At 50.3% G+C, this 20,443-nt stretch overlaps 1 protein-coding gene across 3 annotated transcripts in view; it reads right to left on the bottom strand.

The window, feature by feature from the left end:
* BCAS4 (breast carcinoma amplified sequence 4) overlaps positions 1–16,022 on the bottom strand; it is an 89,540-nt gene extending 73,518 nt beyond the window's left edge. For 2 of the 3 annotated variants that reach the window (XM_033186730.1, XM_033186732.1), the window contains exon 1: positions 15,749–16,022. In XM_033186730.1, coding sequence (XP_033042621.1) covers positions 15,749–15,928 — 180 coding nt within the window. In that variant the 5' untranslated portion in view covers positions 15,929–16,022. The remainder of the gene's footprint in view (positions 1–15,748) is intronic. The other variant, XM_033186731.1, reaches the window with a different exon arrangement.
* Between the last annotated feature and the right edge of the window lie 4,421 nt (positions 16,023–20,443).

The raw sequence follows: 20,443 nt of genomic DNA, 5'->3' as shown, positions 1-20,443 counted from the left end.
TCAGTCTCAAAAAAAAAAAAGAGTATAATTGGACTGTTTGTAACTCAAAGGATAAATGCTTGAGGGGATGGATAGCCCATTCTCCATGATGTGCTTATTTCACTTTGCATGCCTGTATCAAAACCTCTCATGTACCCCCTGAATATATATACCTGCTATATACTCCCAAAAATTAAAAATTAAAATAATAAAATTTAAGAAAAAAAGAAGTCGGCCGGGTGCGGTGGCTCAAGCCTGTAATCCCAGCACTTTGGGAGGCCAAGACGGGTGGATCACGAGGTCAGGAGATCGAGACCATCCTGGCTAACACGGTGAAACCCCGTCTCTACTAAAAAAATACAAAAAACTAGCCGGGCAAGGTGGCGGGCGCCTGTCGTCCCAGCTACTGGGGAGGCTGAGGCAGGAGAATGGCGTAAACCCGGGGGGTGGAGCTTGCAGTAAGCTGAGATCCAGCCACTGCAATCCAGCCCGGGTGACACAGCGAGACTCCATCTCAAAAAAATAAATAAAAAGAAAAGAAAAGAAAAAAAGAAGTCCAGGCAATTCTTCTGTAAAAGCCAGTGAGCGAGGCCCTAGAGGTTGAGAGGCCACATGGAGGAGAACTGAGATGCCCCAGCCAATAACCAGCACCAACTGCTAGACAAAGGGCAAGGCCATGCTGGACTGCCAGGGTGGCCAATCCTCCAGCGGAACGCAGTCCATGCATGAACCCTATGAAATGGCACTTGCTTGAAACTGCTAAGGTTTGGGGTAGTTTGCTACCCAGTGATTGGTAATCACTACAGTGCTCATGAATATTCATTGTAGAAAAGAAAGGAAGATGAAAGGGAGAAAGAGAGAGGAGGGAAGGGGAGGATGTGTACTGCCTGGAAGAGGTGTGGCCTGAGAACAGCAGCCTGGGCGGCGCCTTAGTCCCAGCCTTGCATTTTATGCTATGTGGTCTCAACTGCACCTCTGACCATCCCTGTGCTTCTGACTCCCCATTTGAAAATGGTGAGAAAAACAATCCACAGACTCTGTCTCATGACAGAAGCTAAGGAAGTCTACTAAGTCACTTCTCTGGGTCACTCCCGGTGAGACGCCGCCTCCCTTTAAAAGGACCCTGCTAGGGTCTCCAAACTCAAATGACACCGAAGCCATGCAGGTAATAAATAGAAGAGAAGTGGGCTGTGCTGAAGACTGTTTTCTGCAAACTGTTTATTTTCAGTTTCCCACTTTTTTTTTTTTTTGAGACAGAGTCTCACTCTGTCACCCAGGCTGGAGTGCAGTGGCGCAATCTCAACTCACTGCAACCGCTGCCTCCCGGGTTCAAGCGATTTTCCTACCTCAGAGCCTCCTAAGTAGCTGGGACTACAAGAGCACACCACCACGCCTGGCTAAGTTTTGTATTTTTAGAAGAGATGGGGTTTTGCCGTGTTGGCCAGGCTGGTCTTGAACTACTGACCTCAGGTGGTCCGCCCGCCTCGGCCTCCCAAAGTGCTGGGATTACAGGCATGAGCCACCGCTATGACCAGTTTCCCACTTTTGACAGAGAGATTTTACTTCTAAGAAAAATAGCAGTGCAGGTGGGATTATAAAGAGCAGCTGATGTTCAGCCTCCAGGTCAGGGAGACAACAGGGAGGGGTGGAGACTGTAGCAAACAGAAGACCAAAGGCCCTATTTAAATGGGGTGGCTGCTACTGGGCCCCAGCTTGTAACAGGTAGGGATGTGCCAACCCTGCTTTGTTCAAGACAAATGGCAATCCAGATGTTTATGCAAATTCTCTCCGTTTGAAAATGTTCAAAACTAGCCTGATAAGTTAAAAAACACTATGACGGCTAAATAAAACTGTCTGTGGGCTGAATGTGGCCTTCAAGCCTCTGGCCAATCTGTGTTTTTAAAACACACACACACATGAAATACCAGAACAGGCAAATCTACAGAGATGGAAAGGAGATTCGTGGTGGGGGGTTGGGGAATGACAGATAACGGTGCAGTGTTTCTTTTTGGGGTCATAAAAATGTTCTAAAATTGGTTGTGGTTGATGGTTGTACAACTCTGTGAATATCCTAAAAGCCATTATATTATACACTTTAAACAGGTGAATTGTATGTATGCAAATCACATCTCAATAATGCTGCTTACACACACACACACACAACACACACACACACACACACACACACAGAAGAATCTTAGCATAGCAAGGTCCACTCAGCCCAGGCAGAAAAAGCATCCTCATCTCTATGCACAAGATGAAAGGGATGAAATGAACGTTGAAAGATCCTGGAAGCCAGGGAGCAAATGAAGTGATTCTCTGAGTAGCGTTAGGTTTGAACTGCAAACCAGGAAGGAGCTGGCGGGTTAAACAATGACCCACCGCCCAGAGAAGAAACTCAGGAACTCTTTCCTCTCAGGTCCCCAAAGCAAGACCGAGTTCCCATCCTGGTCCCGAAAGGACCCTTGATCTTGAGGTTTGAGGTTTGAGTGTCCAGAAAGGGCTGACTACTCTGCTCTAAAATCACGCAGACCCTGACTTCCAGGAAGGTTAATTTGGCAACAGTAACCAACACTTACAATGCAGGTGCAGTCTATGGCCATACTGCCCTAACCACTCAATCTTGTCTAAAATGCATGTGCCCTTAGACACAGTAATACACCTCCTAGGTGTTTATCCTACATATCTGCATAAATGCAAAATGATGTATGTGCAGAGACATTTATTGCAGGACGCTTTGTGACAGCAAAAAATTCCACATAACTTCAATGCCTGTCAACAGAGGAATGGTTACCTAAACTGTCATTCAGACAGACAATGAAATTCTGTCTAACTGCTGAAAATAACCAGGTAACTCCTGTGCATTAATATAAAAAGATGTCAAAAAATGAGTGAAAAAAGCATGAGGCCGGGTGCAGTGGCACAGTGGCTCACACCTATAATCCCAGCACTTTGGGAGGCCCAGGTGGGCAGATCACTTGAGGTCAGGAGTTCGAGATCAGCCTGGCCAACATGGTGAAACCCCGCCTCTACTGAAAATACAAAAATTAGCCAGGTGTGGTGGCACATGCCTGTTATCCCAGCTACTCGGGAGGCTGAGGCACAAGAATCACTTGAACCTGGGAGCCGAGATCACACCACTGCACTCCAGCCTGGGTGACAGAGTGAGACTCCATTTCAAAAAAAAAAAAAAAGCTTAATGCAGAGAGGGGAGGTGGCAGGAGGTAGGGACTTCCCTGTCCTACCTGCCCAGAAGTGGGACAAAGGAATGACCCATCTCTGCAGGAGGAGCATGGGGCTGAGGACCAGAGGAGTCAGGCAGGGCTCTCTCATGCCACAGGGTCTTTCGGATTTGTAACATGTACATACATTTTTAAATCTTTAAGACAAAAGTTTTTTTTTTTTTTTTTTTTTTTGAGACGGAGTCTCGCTCTGCCGCCCAGGCTGGAGTGCAGTGGCCGGATCTCAGCTCACTGCAAGCTCCGCCTCCCGGGTTCACGCCATTCTCCTGCCTCAGCCTCCCGAGTAGCTGGGACTACAGGCGCCCGCCACGTCGCCGGCTAGTTTTTTGTATTTTTAGTAGAGACGGGGTTTCACCATGTTAGCCAGGATGGTCTCGATCTCCTGACCTCGTGATCCGCCCGTCTCGGCCTCCCAAAGTGCTGGGATTACAGGCTTGAGCCACCGTGCCCGGCCAAGACAAAAGTTTTTTAAAAAAACAAAACCAGGCCGGGCGCGGTGGCTCAAGCCTGTAATCCCAGCACTTTGGGAGGCCGAGACGGGCGGATCACGAGGTCAGGAGATCGAGACCATCCTGGCTAACACGGTGAAACCCCGTCTCTACTAAAAAATACAAAAAACTAGCCAGGCGAGGTGGCGGGTGCCTGTCGTCCCAGCTACTCGGGAGGTGGAGGCAGGAGAATGGCGTGAACCCGGGAGGCGGAGCTTGCAGTGAGCTGAGATCTGAGCCACTGCACTCCAGCCCCGGCCACAGAGCAAGACTCTGTCTCAAAAAAAAAAAAAAAAAAGAAAACCAGCTAAGTGTGGTAGCTGACACCTGTAATTCCAGCACTTTGGAAGGCTGAGGTGGGAGGACTGCTTAAGCCTCCTGATACAGTGAGATCCTGTCTCTAAAAAAAAAAAAAGTATTTAAAAAGATTAAAAAAATAGAAAAAAACCAACTCCAATTTACTTTATTTTTTACTTATTTATTTATTTATTTTTGAGACAGAATCTCACTCTGTTGCCCAGGCTGGAGTGCAGTGGTGTGATCTCAGCTCACTGCAACCTCCGCCTCCCAGGCTCAAACGATTCTCCTGCCTCAGCGTCCTGAGTAGCTGGGATTACAGGCACGTGTCACCACGCTTGGCTGATTTTTGTATTTTTAGTAGAGACAGGGTTTCACCATGTTAGCCAAGCTGGTCTTCAACTCTTGACCTGAGGTGATCCACCCGCCTCGGCCTCAAAAAGTGCCGGGATTACAGGTGTGAGCCACCACACCCGGCTCCAATTTATTTTTTAAAAAACCCACAAGCCATATTCCCCACCACAGCTGCAGCAAAGGAATAAATTCAGATCCTAAAACAGCTTAAGAGAACTGGTGGCTCGTTGAGACCATGTTGTGGTTGCCCCCAGCACGCGCAGGTGCAGCGAGTGTAACACCAGGCTTCCACGCCTATGTAAGGCAGAGCTGGTGAGTGAAAAATCCCTGCTCTTCAGCCCAGTTGGAGGGCTGAAATTGCCCACTTCCAAGCATGGTATACAACTGTTACTCATGCAAGTGTGGGTCACCCCAAATGCAAGCCCCCAAGGACCAAGACACCTCTCATGCCACCTTTCACAGTATCTGCACCCAGTACCTGCTCAATAAAGATCTGCACAATTAGCAAATGATTGTAGCTAATGTTCCCAGACCACCTAAAATGGGCAGAACCCTGCTAGAAGACCACAGTATGGGGTGAGAAGGCAGGCTGGACAAGGCAGGGAGCGAGGCACTGGACACAGCCCCCAGATCTGCAACAGCCCAGGGGGCTCCAGAGCCCACGTCCTCCCACCTCTCTGCCCTGTCTGACCAGGGCAGGGTGTTGGGGGTTCACACACCTGTAAGGGATGTGTCCTTAACCAAGAGGCACCAAGCACCGAGGACACAGCAGCAAGCAGGACAGCTGGGGTCCCTGCCCTCGGGGGTCTGATGCTGGAGGTGGGGCACTTGCAGACACTGCAGTGGATTACACATCCATGGACACGAGCCTGCGACCCCAGCAGGGTCCAGGCCAGGACAGGTGGGCAGTCCCAACCAAGCTGGCCATCAGAATCATCTGGGGTGGAGGTGGTGTGCAGAAGTCCAGATCCCCTGGCTGGGCGCAGTGGCTCATGCCTGTAATCCCAGCACTTTGGGAGGCCAAGGTAGGCAGATCACCTGAGGGTAGGAGTTCAAGACCAGCCTGACCAACGTGGTAAAACCCCATCTCTACTAAAAATACAAAATTAGCCGGACGTGGTGGCAGGTGCCTGTAATCCCAGCTATTTGGGAGGCTGAAGCAAGATAATCGCTTGAACCTGGGTGGCAGAGGTTGCAGTGAGCTGAGATTGCGCTATTGTACTCCAGCCTGGGCAACAAGAGCGAGACTCTGTCTCAAAAAAAAAAAAAAAAAGAAGTCCAGATCCCTATGCCTGCATGCCTGCTAAATAATCCATTATTATAATCCACCCCTCCCTATAATCCATTTTCCACCAGCCCCCAGAGTGATTTTCCAACAGACCAATCAGACCAGGAAACTTCCAGGCTTAAAATCCTCCGGGAGAGATTTTATAATTCCAATGACCAGGCTGCACTCACATCAATTAAATCAGAATACTCAAGGATGGGGCAGGCAAGCAGTATTTTTCTTTTTTTTTTTTTTTTTGGAGTCTAGTCTCACTCTGTCCCCAAGGCTGAAGTACAGTGGCGTGATCACAGCTCACAAGCTGGGACTACAGGCGTGTGCCACCACGCCTGGCTAATTTATTATTTTATTTTGTAGAGATGTGGTCTTGCTATACTGCCCAGGCTGGTCTCGATCTCCTGAGCTTAAGCAATCCTCTCACTTCAGCCTCCCAAAGTGCTGGGATTGGAGGCATGAGATACTGCATCTGACCCCAGCTAGTATTTTTGCATCCTCAAAGGATGCCAAAGTTCGTAAAGTTTGAGAACTATAATCTGTATTACTGCTCTCAACCACGCCCATACCCTACCCCACTCGAGAAGCTGATTTAATTGAATCTCCTGTTTATAGATGCATGAAAATACATATTTTTTGCCTTCTGTTTTTATTTACAGAAGACGGCAGCACACACACACGCCCCTTGCACCTCTCACTCAGCACTCTGTGCTGAACACTGCTGTGCATGGGCATAAGTAGCGCTGATTCCTGCCACAGCCGCTACTGCTCCACTCATCAGAAGCAATGCTATGGCACTGGCCCGCACTGATGGGCACTGGGCTGTTTCCAATCTTTGGGAACGTGTTTTGTTTTGTTTTGTTTTTGAGACAGAGTCTTGCTCTGTCGCCCAGGCTGGAGTGCAGTGGCACGATCTTGGCTCACTGCAACCTCCACATTCTGGGTTTGAGAGATTCTCATGCCCCCGCCTCCTGAGTAGCTGGGACTATAGGTGCACACCCCCACACATGGCTAATTTTTGTATTTTTTGTAGAGACTGGGTTTTGCCATGTTGGCCAGGCTGGTTTCAAACACCTGGCCTCAAGTGATTGTCTGCCTCAGCCTCCCAAAGTGCTGGGATTACAGGCGGTGTGAGCCACCATGGCCAGTCAATGTGTTTTGTTTGTTGAGATGGAGAGTCGCTCTGTCGCCCAGGCTGGAGTGCAGTGGCACAATCTCGGCTCACTGCAAACTCTGCTTCCCAGGTTCAAATGACTCTCCTGCCTCAGCCTCCCAAATAGCTGGGATTACAGGTGCCCACCACCACGCCTAATTTTTTTTTTTTTTTTTTAGTAGAGATGAGGATTCACCATGTTGGCCAGGCTGATCTCAAACTCCTAACCTCAAGTGATCCACCCGCCTCAGCTTCCCAAAGTGCTGGGATTACAGGCGTGGGCCAACATGCCTGGTCTAATGTGTTTAAGGCTTCTGTGTGATGCTGAGGGTCGGCCAGATGGGAAACCTTCATCCAAGGCTCTAGGCACACCCTCACGCAAAGCAAGACCACGTCCTTTGATGAGAGGCTGCCAGAGCCCTGAGGAAGGCTCCTTCCGCTCCTGGGCAGGTTTTGTGGGTAGAAAGTCAGGCACATCTGAGAAAAGCTGCCTCTCCCAGGACATGCCCTGGCTCCTCATGCCCCAGAAGGTTCTGATGCAGGGAGGCGGCCAGCCGGTCCTTGTCCACCTGGATGTCGCAACACCCATCTCTTGTCTCCCTGCTGCCGCTGCGGTCCCCCAATACATTCTGGCACCACAGCCACATGGCCATGAATCTTTTCATTTATTATGTTTGAGACAGGGTCTTGCTCTGTCACCCAGGCTAGAGTGTAGCCTCAAACTTCTGTACTCAAGTGATCCTCTTACCTCAGCCTCCCAAAGTGCTGGGACTACAGGCATGAGCTATCACGCCTAGCACAAGTTGACAAATCAGAACCTGTCCTTTATGCATTACCCTGGAATAGAATTCAGACTCCTCCCCTGGAGACCCAGGCCCTGGTGTGGCCCTACCTCCCCCAACGCCCCTGTGGTCACTGAAGTCCCTCCACTCAGGTACCTCCCAGTCCCTCATCTTTCCCCTGTGGCCGGGCATCTGCTGTCAGATCTTTGCCCTCCGGTCCTTCCCATCCTCCTTCCCCTCAGTCCCTATAACCCCTCAGGTGTCTCCTGCATGGCATTTATCACCATTTAGTCACTCTGTTTGTCACTAGTCTGCTTATCTTCCTCCCCACCTGCAACACCAGGTACCATGCCTATCTGGCTGGTCTCGCCCAGTGCCTACAGCAGAATGGCACAATGCAGGTTTGCCATACAATTTAAGGAACTGGCCAGGTGTGGTGGCTCATGCCTGTAATCCAGCACTTTGGGAGGCTGAGGCAGGCAGATTGCTTGAGCCCAGGAATTCAAGACCAGCCTGGGCAACATAGCAAGACCCCATCTCAAAACAAAATTAAAGGAATAAATAGTGGAATTACATGTTTGAGACAGGGGACCATACCCTGGAGTCCCCCTAACAGATTTTTTTTTTTCCTTTGGACAGAGTCTCACTCTTGTTGCCCAGGCTGGAGTGCAGGGGCACAATCTTGTTTCACTGCAACCTCTACTTCTCGGGTTCAAGCAATTCTCCTGCCTCAGCCACCCAAATAGCTGGGATTACAGGCACCTGCCACCACGCACAACTAGTTTTGTATTTTTAGTAGAGACGGAGTTTCACCATGTTGGCCAGCCTGGTCTCAAACTCCTGACTTCAAGTGATCCACCCATCTTGGCCTCCCAAAGTGCTAGAATTACAGGCGTGAGCCACCATGCCCAGCCCCCCACCACAGACTTCTAATCCAGCATCCCAAACTTGAATGCCCAAAGGGGACCAGCAGGTCACACAAGGATGAGACATGTTAGGAAGTTTCCCATGGGTGCATCATGTTTACAGGTTGGAAGTAATATTCTTTGCTTATGCAAAGAAAACTCCTCTCCTACATTTTTTTTTTGAAACTGAAGGCCATCTTTGGCTAATTTACATTTTTCTACTTTTGTCCGGGTACAGAGTTTGGAGAAATATTTCTCTTTTCTCTCATTCTGACTATAGAAAAATCAAAAGTTCGCCAGGTGTGGAGGCTCATGCCTGTAATCCTAACACTTTGGGAGGCTGAGGCAGGTGGATCACCTGAGGTCAGAGGTTCCAGACCAGCCTGGGCAACATGGTGTAACTCTGTCTCTACTAAAAATACAAAAATTAGCCGGGCGTGGTGGTGCATACCTGTAATCCTAGCTACTCGGGAGGCTGACACAGGAGAATCGTTTGAACCCAGGAGGCGGAGGTTGCAGTGAGCTGAGATTGCGCCACTGTACTCCAGCCTGGGTGACAAGAGCAAGACTCTGTCTCAAAATAAAAAAAAAAGGGGGGGGGGAAGTTCAAACCAGAAAGAGGGGTGGCAGGGAACTGGTTGAACAGAAAACCCGAGGCCCGGGAAATAGTAACTCACCTGCCAACTCAGCTCAAGGCACCGCCCCTCAGCAGCTCCTCCATCTGGGGAAAGCAGTGTGAAGTCCAGGCAGAGCTTGTGTGCCCTCACTTGCCCTATCTCCTGCTGCTCTGCCTCCCACAGCTGCTCTTCTCTCCACCCCCCAAAACCCCCTGCATCCCATCCCAGGGCTTTTTGCAAGAACTGTTCTTTCTGCCTGAGATATTTTTCTCCTCAGCCAGCGAACTCCTGTTCAGGCTCAGGGCTCATCGTAAGACAATGCTGCCTCAGGAAAGACCTCCATGACTGCACCCAGACAATAACTTTCTGTTCACCCTCCTGAGTCTCTGCACACACAGGTGCCCTATCACACATCCGCCCACATCGTGTGCTTTGTAGCATTCATTACAATTTAGAGGTCTTGCTACAGTTTCATTTTGTTTTCTTTTTTGAGATGGGTCTCCCTCTGTTGCCCAGGCTGGAGTGCAGTGATGCGATCTCAGCTCACTGCAACCTCCATGTCTTAGGACCCAGGTGATCTTCCCACCTCGGCCTCTCTAGTAGCTGCGACCACGGGCACATACCACCACGCCCAGTTAATTTTTGTAGAGATGGGATTCTGCCATATTGCCCAGGCTGGTCTCGAACTCCTGGCACAAAGGATCTGCCCACCTCAGCCTCCCAAAGTGCTAGGATTACAGGCGTGAGCCACTGCATCTGGCCTTGTTATGTGCTCTGTCTGGCAGTGCCACGGGGGAAGGGCTTTGTGTGTCTAACTGCCTGTGGCGTCCCCAGCTCCAGGAAAGACTTGGCACATACTGAGGTTGAAGGTGCTGAATGAAGCAGGCCCCACTTCACTGGGAGGTCCAGGCCCCCTAAGGCTGGGGTTGGCTGGACTGAGATTTCTACTGCTCCATGGACGAGGCAAAAGTGCCCCTGGGAGACAGGCTGGTGGGAGGAGGCTGCTGTCCAGGCCTGTTCGCAAACCAGGTTTCCCTTTTCCTGCTCATCTGCCCACCTGGAAACTGTTCCAGCCTGAGGATCTGCTGATGAATTAAGCTTTAAAAGTGGAGGTTGCACGTGACTGTGCTCTGGCGCAGTTTCTGTTTCTTTTGGTAAATAAACTTCAACAAGCGTTTTAAGTGGGTTATTGCTGCATGGAGCTACAGGGAGTTGAGGCTCTTTACTACACATCCCTTACACATGAGCATAATCAAACCCGTGACTGAGTTAAACAGAGCCCTGAATGAGAAAATGAAATTAATACATGCAGTTTCTCTTAAAGATTATTCCTAATAGAGACAAAATGAAGCTGGGGCTTAGCCACTGGGCAAAATGACATGAAGCTGCTGAGAGTAAGGGAGAGAAGGAATAAGAAATGCACTCAGGATGCTAAAGGCAGTGAAAAGTCGCAGACAACCTAAATGTCTATGCCGGAGTCCCTGGGACACTAGACCAAAGTATGCTTGGGGAGCGTGCAGCCTCCCCCAGGACCCTGCCGGGCAAAACGCAGCAGCCCTGAACCATTTATGAATAATTCATAAATTACGGTCCATCCACACAACGTCATTTATGCTGTGAGAGCCTCTGTTTGCTGAGCTATAAAATCAACATAACACCATCCCAGTCACCGGGTCACTGCCATGACACAATGACATAAGCCATGAACAGAGTTTGGCAAACTGGTGCTACACAGGATGTGCTCAGGAATGGGAGCAATTACTGTTTCATCGTGGGACACTAGGAAGCCAGAGGGTGACAGAGACCTAGGCTCTCCAACATGGCAGCCACATGTCTCACGGGACTACTGAACACTTCAAATGTGGTCAGTCCAAGCTGAGATGGACTGAAAGTTCAGTATCAAAACCCTGATTTTGAAAACTCAGGACAAGGAACAGAATGTAAAATTTCATTTACTTTTTACTGTTGATCACATGTTGAAACATTTTGGAGAGGCCGGGCGCGGTGGCTCAAGCCTGTAATCCCAGCACTTTGGGAGGCCGAGACGGGCGGATCACGAGGTCAGAAGATCGAGACCATCCTGGCGAACACTGTGAAACCCCGTCTCTACTAAAAAATACAAAAAACTAGCCGGGCGAGGTGGCGGGCGCCTGTAGTCCCAGCTACTGGGGAGGCTGAGGCAGGAGAATGGCGTGAACCCGGGAGGCGGAGCTTGCAGTGAGCTGAGATCCGGCCACTGTACTCCAGCCCCGGCGACAGAGTGAGACTCCGTCTCAAAAAAGAAAAAAAAAAAAAAAAAAAAAAAAAAAAAAGAAACATTTTGGAGAGAGAGAGAGAGAGAGAGAGAGATATTTTTTTGAGACGGAGTCTTGCTCTGTCGCCCAGGCTGGAGTGCAGTGGCACGATCTTGGCTCACTGCAAGCTCCACTTCCCGGGTTCACGCCATTCTCGTGCCTCAGCCTCCCAAGTAGCTGGGACTACAGGTGCCCGCCACCACACCCGGCTAATTTTTTGTATTCTTAGTAGAGACAGGGTTTCACCATGTTAGCCAGGATGGTCTCGATCTCCTAACCTCGTGATCCACCTGCCTCGGCCTCCCAAAGTGCTGGGATTACAGGCGTGAGCCACTGCGCCCGGCCTGGATATATTTTTATTTTTTTATTAACTAGAAACGGGGCCCTCACTATGTTGCCCAGGCTGGTCTCAAACTCCTTGGGCTCAAGGGATCTTCCAGTCTTGGCCTCCCAAAGTGCTGCGACTACAAGTGTGAGCCACTGCACCTGGCCCAGATATACTGTTATTTTAAATATATTAAAATTACTTTCACCTGCTTCTTTTCTTGTTACTCTTTTGGCTTTTGTTGTTGTTTTGTTTTGTTTTTTTTTGAGATGGAGTTTCCCTCTTGTCGCTCAGGCTTGAGTGTAATGGCACAATCTCGGCCCACTGCAACCTCCGCCTCCCAGGTTCAAGCGATTCTCATGATTCAGCCTCCCAAGTAGCTGGGATTACGGGCATGTGCCACCATACCCAGCTAATTTTATATTTTTAGTAGAGACGGGGTTTCTCCATGTTGGTCAGGCTGGTCTCAAATTCCTGACCTCAGGTAATCCACCCGTCTTGGCCTCCCAAGGTGGTGGGATTACAGGTGTGAGCCACCGTGCCTGGCACTTTTTTTTTTTTTTTTTTTTGAGACAGTCTCACTCTATCGCCCAGGCTGGAGTGCAGTGGCATGATCTCGGCTCACTGCAACCTCCGCCTCCCAGGTTCAAGCAGTTCTCGTGACTCAGCCTCCCAAGTAGCTGGGATTACAGGTATATGCCACCACATCTGGCTAATTTTTTGTATTTTTAGTAGAGACTGAGTTCCACTGTGTTGGCCAGGCTGGTCTCAAATTCCTGGCCTCAAGTGATCTGCCTGCGCTGGCCTCCGAAAATGCTGGAATTACAGACGTGAGCCATAGGTGCCTGGCTACCTGTTTTTCATGTAGCTCCTGGAACACTAAAACTTGCATAGGTGGCCAGGCACAGTTGCTCACACCTGTAATCCCAGCACTTCGGGAGGCCGAGGCGGGCAAATCACCTGAGGCCAGGAGTTCGAGATCAGCTTGACCAACATGGAGAAACCCTGTCTCTACTAAAAATACAAAAATTAGCTGGGCATGGTAGTGCATGCCTCTAATCCCAGCTTCTCAGGAGGCTGAGACAGGAGAATCACTTGAACCTGGGAGGCAGAGGTTGCGTTGAGCCTAGATCGTACCATTGCACTCCAGCCTGGGCAACAAGAGCGAAACTCTGTCTCAAAAAAAAAAAATTGCATAGGTGGCTCACATTTGTAGCTCCAATTATATTTCTGTTGGACAGTGTTTATGGATACATGCTCATGTTATTTTTAATTTTAATTTTTATTTTTTTTTATCTTTTAACATTTTTGTAGAGACAGGGGTTTCCCTGCATTGCCCAGACTGGTCTTGAATTCCTGGTCTCAAGTGATCCTCCCACTTCAGCTTCCCAAGTCGCTGGAATTACAGGCATAAGCCACTGTGCCCTGCCTCCATGCTATTTTTAAAATTGAGATATAATTCACAAACCACAAAATTCACTCTTTTAACGTGTACAATTCAGCAGTTTTCAGTATATTCACAAATTTGTGCAACCATCACAACTATCTAACATCCAGAACATGGTCACCACACCAAAACGAAGCTCCATACCTTCCCATTAGTAGTCCCCACCCATTTGCCCATGCTATTTTGAGTAAAGAAAAGCAAGTTGCAGGACAGTATTACAGCAGCATGTGAGGTTTCATTTAAAACGAATGTAGATGGATGGGCCAGGCATGGTGTCACACGCTTATAATCCCAGCACTTTGGGAGGCTGAGGCCAGAGGATCTCTTGGACCCAGGAGTTCAAGACCTGGGCAACATAGTGAGATCTTGTCTCCATAAAAGAACTTTGTTTTAAAAGTTAACCTGACATGGTGGTACACACCTGTGGTCCTGGCTATGTGGGAGGCTGAGGTGGGAGGATCACTTGAGCCCAGAAGGTTGAGGCTGCATTGAGCTACGATTGTGTCACTGCACTCCAGCCTGAGTGACAAAATGAAACCCTGTCTCAAAAAAAAAAAAAAAAAAACCTAAAAAACGAAAAACTTCTGTTCAAAAAATATTTTAAAAATACGTGGAGATGGGCCCGGCGCGGTGGCTCAAGCCTGTAATCCCAGCACTTTGGGAGGCCGAGACGGGCGGATCACGAGGTCAGGAGATCAAGACCATCCTGGCTAACACGGTGAAACCCAGTCTCTACTAAAAAAATACAAAAAACTAGCCGGGCGAGGTGGCGGGCGCCTGTAGTCCCAGCTACTTGGGAGGCTGAGGCAGGAGAATGGCGTAAACCCGGGAGGTGGAGCTTGCAGTGACCTGAGATCCGGCCACTGCACTCCAGCCTGGGCGACAGAGCGAGACTCCGTCTCAAAAAAAAAATATGTGGAGATGGCCGGGCATGGTGGCTCACACCTGTCATTCCAGCACTTTGGGAGGCTGAGGCAGGCGGATCGTAAGGTCAAGAGATAGATACCATCCTGGCCAACATGGTGAAACCCTGTCTCTACTAAAAATACAAAAAGTAGATGCGTATGGTGGCATATGCCTGTAGTCCCAGCTACTCTGGAGGCTGAGGCAGGAGAATCACTTGAACTTGGGAGGCGGAGGTTGCAGTGAGCCGAGATTGTGTCACTGCACGCCAGCCTATATATGGAGAAAAATAAAAAGAGAAAAGAAAAAAAAAATATATATATATATATAATATGTAAAGAATACCGAGTTCACTAGGAATTAAAAATGTCTTTAATATATACATATATACAGGAAGAATATATATAGAAAAAATATATATATTATATATATGGAAAGATATTTTTATTTTTATTTTTTTTTGAGAGGGAGTTTTGCTCTTGTTGCCCAGGCTGGAGTGCAATGGCTGATCTCAGCTCACTGCAACCTCCACCTCCCAGGTTCAAGCGATTCTCCTGCCTCAGCCTCCCAAGTAGCTGGGATTACACGCCCGGCTAATTTTTGTATTTTTAGGAGAGACGGGATTTCGCCATGTTGGTCAGACGGGTCTCGAACTCCAGACCTCAGGTGATCCACCCGCCTCGGCCTCCCAATAGTGCTGGGATTACAGGCGTGAGCCACCATGCCTGGCGAAATAGATTTTTTTTTTTTTTTTACATGTCTCATTCTGTCGCCCAGGCTGGAGTGCAGTGGCATGATCAAGCCGCACTGCAGCCTCCGTCTTCCCCGTCCCCCATCCCCATCCCAAGCAGTCCTCCTTCCTCAGCCTCCTAGAATGCTGGTACCACTGGCGCGAGCCAATGCTCTGCCTAGACAGATACAGATATACCGATATCTACATTTGTAAATGCATTTTAAGTGTCCGGAATGATTTATACCAAACTGTTAATGCTGGTTTTCTAAGAAAACTAGAATTGGGATGGGAGAGAAAAGAGAAAGGGGTGCACAGCCTTTATTTTAAATACTCCTGTACTGCTTGTGTGGTTTAAAAAGAGAATGGGTTGAATTTCTGGCCGTAAATAACTCCTAGTGAACTCGGGTAAATAACTTTTTCACAGCACCGTCGACAGATGCCTCCAGCCGGAAGGTAGAGGGTCTCGTTTTAGATCTGCTTTTCACTTGGTGCTTTTAAAATAGAAAGCGCAGATAGAGGCGTGGTGTTTTTGCTCCGAGCTGCGGCAGCGCAGCGCGGCCTCAGGACTCCCCGCACAGCCGCAGCCTGCGGCGCCGCTCGGCCGGGGCACCGCGCTCGGAGGTAGCCGGGGCAGGGGCGGTCCCGGGGTCCGCCTCTCCCAGGGCCGGCCTGGCAAAGGGCGGCGCCTCGGGACCCGGCGGATGCTGGGGTACCTGGGTGGGGAGGGAAAGCGAGCCTGGGCCTCCGGGGCCCAGTGTCGCCCGGAGCAGGGAGCAGGGGCGACCCGCTGCGCATCTCTGGGTGGCGCCCCGCAGCCACCGTTCAGAAAGGGGGGAATCCCCGGGCCCCCCATTCCGGGAGCGAGAGGATGCTCCGGGGAAGCCGAGATCCGGAGCCCGGACTCCCAACCGCGAGAACCCTCTCCTCCAACTCCGCAGCCCCGTCCCTACCTCGGCCCCAGGCTCGGGGGTCAGGAAGAGCGCGAGCTCGCGCGCTCCGCTGCGCACGGGCTCCGGCCGGTCGGCGTTCACGAGCAGCATCAGGAGGGCGGTGGGGTCCAGTTGGCGGAGGCTGCCTGGGAGCCCGTGGTTGCGCCCGGGCCTCCGAGCCCCGCCCCCGGTCCGCTGCATGCTCCGCGGCCCGCCTGGCGGAGGCGGGGCAGGTGCGCTCCCGGCGGTCGCGGCTCTCAGCTCCAGGAGCGCCGGGCCGAGCGGGCAGCGCCACCCAGTGGCGAGCGGCGCGCGCTGCGCCCGCCCCCGCAGCACCTGGGCACCAGCGCTTTACAAACTCGCTTGCAGATGGCAGTCACCTGGAGCTCTTTTAGAATTTCCCAAGTCCGGACCACACCGTATCTGGGTTGGGACCCAGGTATCAGGATCTTTTGATGTTTTGTAGGTGGTTCCAACCAGATTGTTGACCGAAAGCTAAATTTGAGAGCTACTGGGGCAAGCCACCCCTCCTCATCGGAATCCCGGTAGAGTACGGGCTCCCGGCCCCCGCTGTACAATAGAATCCCCGGGGAGCTTTTAAAAGCCCGGAAGCCAGGCCTCTCACCAGGCCGATTAAATCGGAATCCTTCGGAGTGGGGCTTAGGCATCGGTAGTTTCTAAAGCTCCGCGGGTGATTCTAACGGGCGTCCGGGTTAGAGAGGCGCTATCTTAGAGGAAGCCCAAAGCCGCCTGCTCCCCTCCCGTTCCCGTCCTGCTAAAGCATCTAGTTTGCATCGGGCGGAGGGTCCTGGAGTTGAGGGAAGGCCGAGTGTGACGGTCCTCGTCTTCCTCTTCGGTGCAGCTTTTAAAATAAGCTTCACCAGGAAACTATTGAGCGCACTAAATTTGACAGCTGCCCCCCACTCCCTCCACGCTCTCGGAGGCTGGCCTAGATAGACCCTTTACAGCCCTGGGGCTGAAGAGAGCGAGGCGCGCCCCATCCCCCACCCCAGCAGTGCTAATGAAGAAAGTACTAAAAGGCAAATAGGTATAAGAAAGGGCTGAAGTTTAAATTTTTCGTTTGATGACTTTTTTATTTTTAATTAATTTTTTTTTTTTTTTGAGACAGACTCGCTCTGTCGCCCAGGCTGGAGTGCGCGATTTTGGCTCACCACAACCTCCACCTCCTGGGTTCAAGCAATTCTCCCCCTCCCTCAGCCTCCCGAGTAGCTGGGATTACAGGCCCCGGTCACCATGCCCGGCTAATTTGTGTATTTTTTAGTAGATAAGGGGTTTCGCCATGTTGGCCAGGCTGGTCTCGAACTCCTGACCTCACGTGAGCCACCCGCCTCAGCCTCCCAAAGTGCTGGGATTACAGGCGTGAGCCACCAGCCCCGGCCTGCTGACTTTTCTTTAAATGTTAAATCGCCTTAAAAAAAAAAAAAAAAGGAAAAAGAAAAAATACTTAAAATTACAGGGTGTGGTGGTGCACAACTGTAGTCCTAACTACTGGGGAGGCAGATGCAGGAGGATTGTTTGAGGCCAGGAGTTCTTGGATACAGCGAGCTATGATCGCACCACTGCACTCCAGCCTGCGTGACACAGTGAAACCCTGTCTTTTGTTTTTTTCAAAAAAAAGAGGGGGCTGGTATCAAGGGTGCAAATAAATATACAGGGCGTCCCACACCTTCCTCTCCATTAAGTCTGAATTTATATTGTAGTTGGCCACCCTAGGTAGGGGCCTAAACAACACGTATTTGATCTGCCTTTTGTGTAGTACATCACAATTCCCACTTCCAAATCTGCCCACTGCTAATTTCTCCCTATCCAAATATCCAGGCCTTCAGGCCAGTCATTTTCTGGAAAATTCATGGCAAAGACTTGGGCCCCAAGTGCTTAAGGGTTTTATAGGAACTCACTGAGCCCACACTTGGCCATTCGTCATTGTCATGATTTCCCTGATGCTCTGAGCCCTCCTCGCCATCCCCTGGGAGCCGGTCTTAGACCCTCTTCGCCCTTGCCTGCTGGCTGGGCATCTCCCACAAAGAGTTCAGGACTGGCCTCAGATCACCAAATTGACCTGAGCACAGCAAACTTATCCTGGTGGATAAATCTCAGAAACATAAAGCTAAGGAAGGAAAGCTGTGTTGCAGAAGGCTCTGTAGGGCACTGTGCCATTAGCACAGTTTTTAAAACATGCAGAACCACACTATAGATTGTTTATGGACACCGACAGATGGAGCAAAAGTACAAAGCTGTGCATGGGAACGATGCACCCCATGTTCCAAAAGTGGTTACTTTAGGCAGGGGAGAAGACACTGGGGAGGGTATGGGAGGGATTTCTTTTTCTTTTCTTCTTCTTCTTCTTTTTTTTTTTTTTGAGACAGAGACTCACTCTGCCGCCCAGGCTGGAGTGCAGTGGCACAATCTCGGCTCACTGCAACCTCCATCTCCCAGGTTCAAGCAATTCTCCTGCCTCAGCCTCCCGAGTAACTGGGATTACAGGAACAAGCAACACCAAGCCCAGCCAATTTTTGTATTTTTAGTAGAGATGGGGATTCAACATGTTGGCCCGGCCAGTCTCAAACTCCTGATTTCAAGTGACCCACCAGGCTCAGCCTCCCAAAGAGCTGGGATTACAGGAGTGAGGCACCGCGCCCAGTCCAAGAGGGATTTAATTTTTTTTTTTTTTTTTGAGACAGAGTCTCGCTCTGTTGCCCAGGCTGATGTGCAGTGGCACGATCTCAGCTCACTGGAACAGCTGCCTTTCGGGCTCAAGTGGTCCTCCTGCCTCAGCCTCCTAAGTAGCTGGGATTACAAGCACATGCCACTACGCCTATTTTTTTTTTTTTTTTTTTTGAGACGGAGTCTCTGTAGCCCAGACTGGAGTGCAGTGGCATGATCTCGGCTCACTGCAACCTCCTCCTCCCGGGTTCAAGTGATTCTCCTGCCTCAGCCTCCCGAGTAGGTGGAATTACAGGCACCCACCACCACGCCCGGCTAATTTTTGTATTTTTCATAGAAACGGGGTTTCACCATCTTGGCCAGGCTGGTCTCGAAGTCTCGACCTCAGGTGATCTGCCCACCTTGGCCTCCCAAAGTGCTGGGATTACAGGCGTGAGCCACCGCACCCGGCTACACCTAATTTTTTGTATTTTTAGGAGAGATGGATTTTTGCCATGTTGGCAAGGCGGGTCTTGAACTCCTGACCTCAGGTGTTCCGCTGAGAGGGATTTTCAATATTTGGAACGTTTTATTTCTTCGGCTGCTGTTTGTAACAATATCAAAACTGTGTGAATGTCTAAAATGACTCATTAAAAAAAAAAAAGCCAGCCTGGCATGGTGGCTCACGCCTATAATCCCAGCACTTTGGGAGTAGGAGGCCAAGGCGGGCAGATCTTGAGGCCAGGAGTTTGAGACCAGCCTGGCCAACATGGCGAAACTCCTGTATCTACAAAAAACACAAAACTTAGCTAGGAGTGGTGGCACACACCTGTGGTCCCAGCTACTTGGGAGGCTGAGATGAGAGGACTACCTGAGCCCAGAGGTCAAGGCTGCAGTGAGCCAAGATCACTTCACTGCACTGTAGCCTGGGTGACAGAGCCAGGCTCTGTCTCAAAAAATAAAATAAAAAATGAAAAGAAAATTACCTTTATCAAAAAAAAAAAAAAGCCTGGGATATTAACTGAAAGTGCTAATTGCCCAAATCTTCTTCCCTGGGGAGAGAGGAGGTCTGGGGAAGGGGTCTCTGCATCCTTCACAAGTGTCCCAGCGAGTCGTACCCTGGACCAGGTTGGCTGGTTGACAGTCATTTTGTTTCTAACCTTTTTTTCTGAATGTGTGATTGTAACTTAGAAATATTTTGCTAAGGGAGGGGGGAGGGATAGCATTAGGAGATATACCTAATGTAAATGACGAGTTAATGGGTGCAGCACACCAACATGGCACATGTATACGTATGTAACAAACCTGCATGTTGTACCCATGTACCCTAGAACTTAAAGTATATTAAAAAAAAGAAATACTTTGCTAAAAATATGGATGCCCACAAGGCCACCCCAGATGTTCTGAATCAGGATCTTTGGTGAGAGGGGGCACTGGGCCTCTGCATTTAAGAAGCTCTGCATTGATTCTAATGCACACTAATGTCTGGGAATAACGCTATCCAGGGGCTCAGCCGCGCTGTCAGCCTTAGTCAGGGACCCCCGTGGGAGGTCAAGTAAATGATTTTACACAAAGAGGACTGGGTTTTTAAACATCTCCCCAGCCTCTCAGGGTGCTGGGCTCCTGCCCGGGGGTCCTGCCCTTGCTGCTCCCTGCCCTAGGTCCGCAGCCCTTGGGGAGGCCCCGGACAGCCGTGAGCCTGAGGCCTGGAATGCAGCCCGCCCAGGCCGCACCCTGCCCAAACCAGTTTGAACCAGCTGCAGGGATGGAGCCGTGGCGCGTCCCCACGAGCTCCCTCTGGTGCCCAAGCCGGGCTCAGAGTGCTGCTCCCGCCTCCTGCTCGGGAGGCCTCCTCGGGTGCAGACAGTGGCTCCAACGCGGCCTAGGGAGGTGGGGGTGCCAGTGGTTGCCAGGCCCAAAGGCCCCTGGGAGCTGTAGTCCCCCGCTGGGTCCCACGTCTCACACCCTTCTGCCCCAACCCCATCTGCTTCACCTCTAGCTGCAAAATGACTGCCTATCTGTGTCTTTTCAAAGTCAGTTCTGTCAACATGT

Source organism: Trachypithecus francoisi, unplaced genomic scaffold (genome assembly GCF_009764315.1).
Source record: "Trachypithecus francoisi isolate TF-2019V2 unplaced genomic scaffold, Tfra_2.0 Lachesis_group21, whole genome shotgun sequence".
In the NCBI taxonomy this organism is placed as follows: Eukaryota; Metazoa; Chordata; class Mammalia; order Primates; family Cercopithecidae; genus Trachypithecus; species Trachypithecus francoisi.
This window is presented reverse-complemented; position numbering and strand designations above follow the sequence as displayed.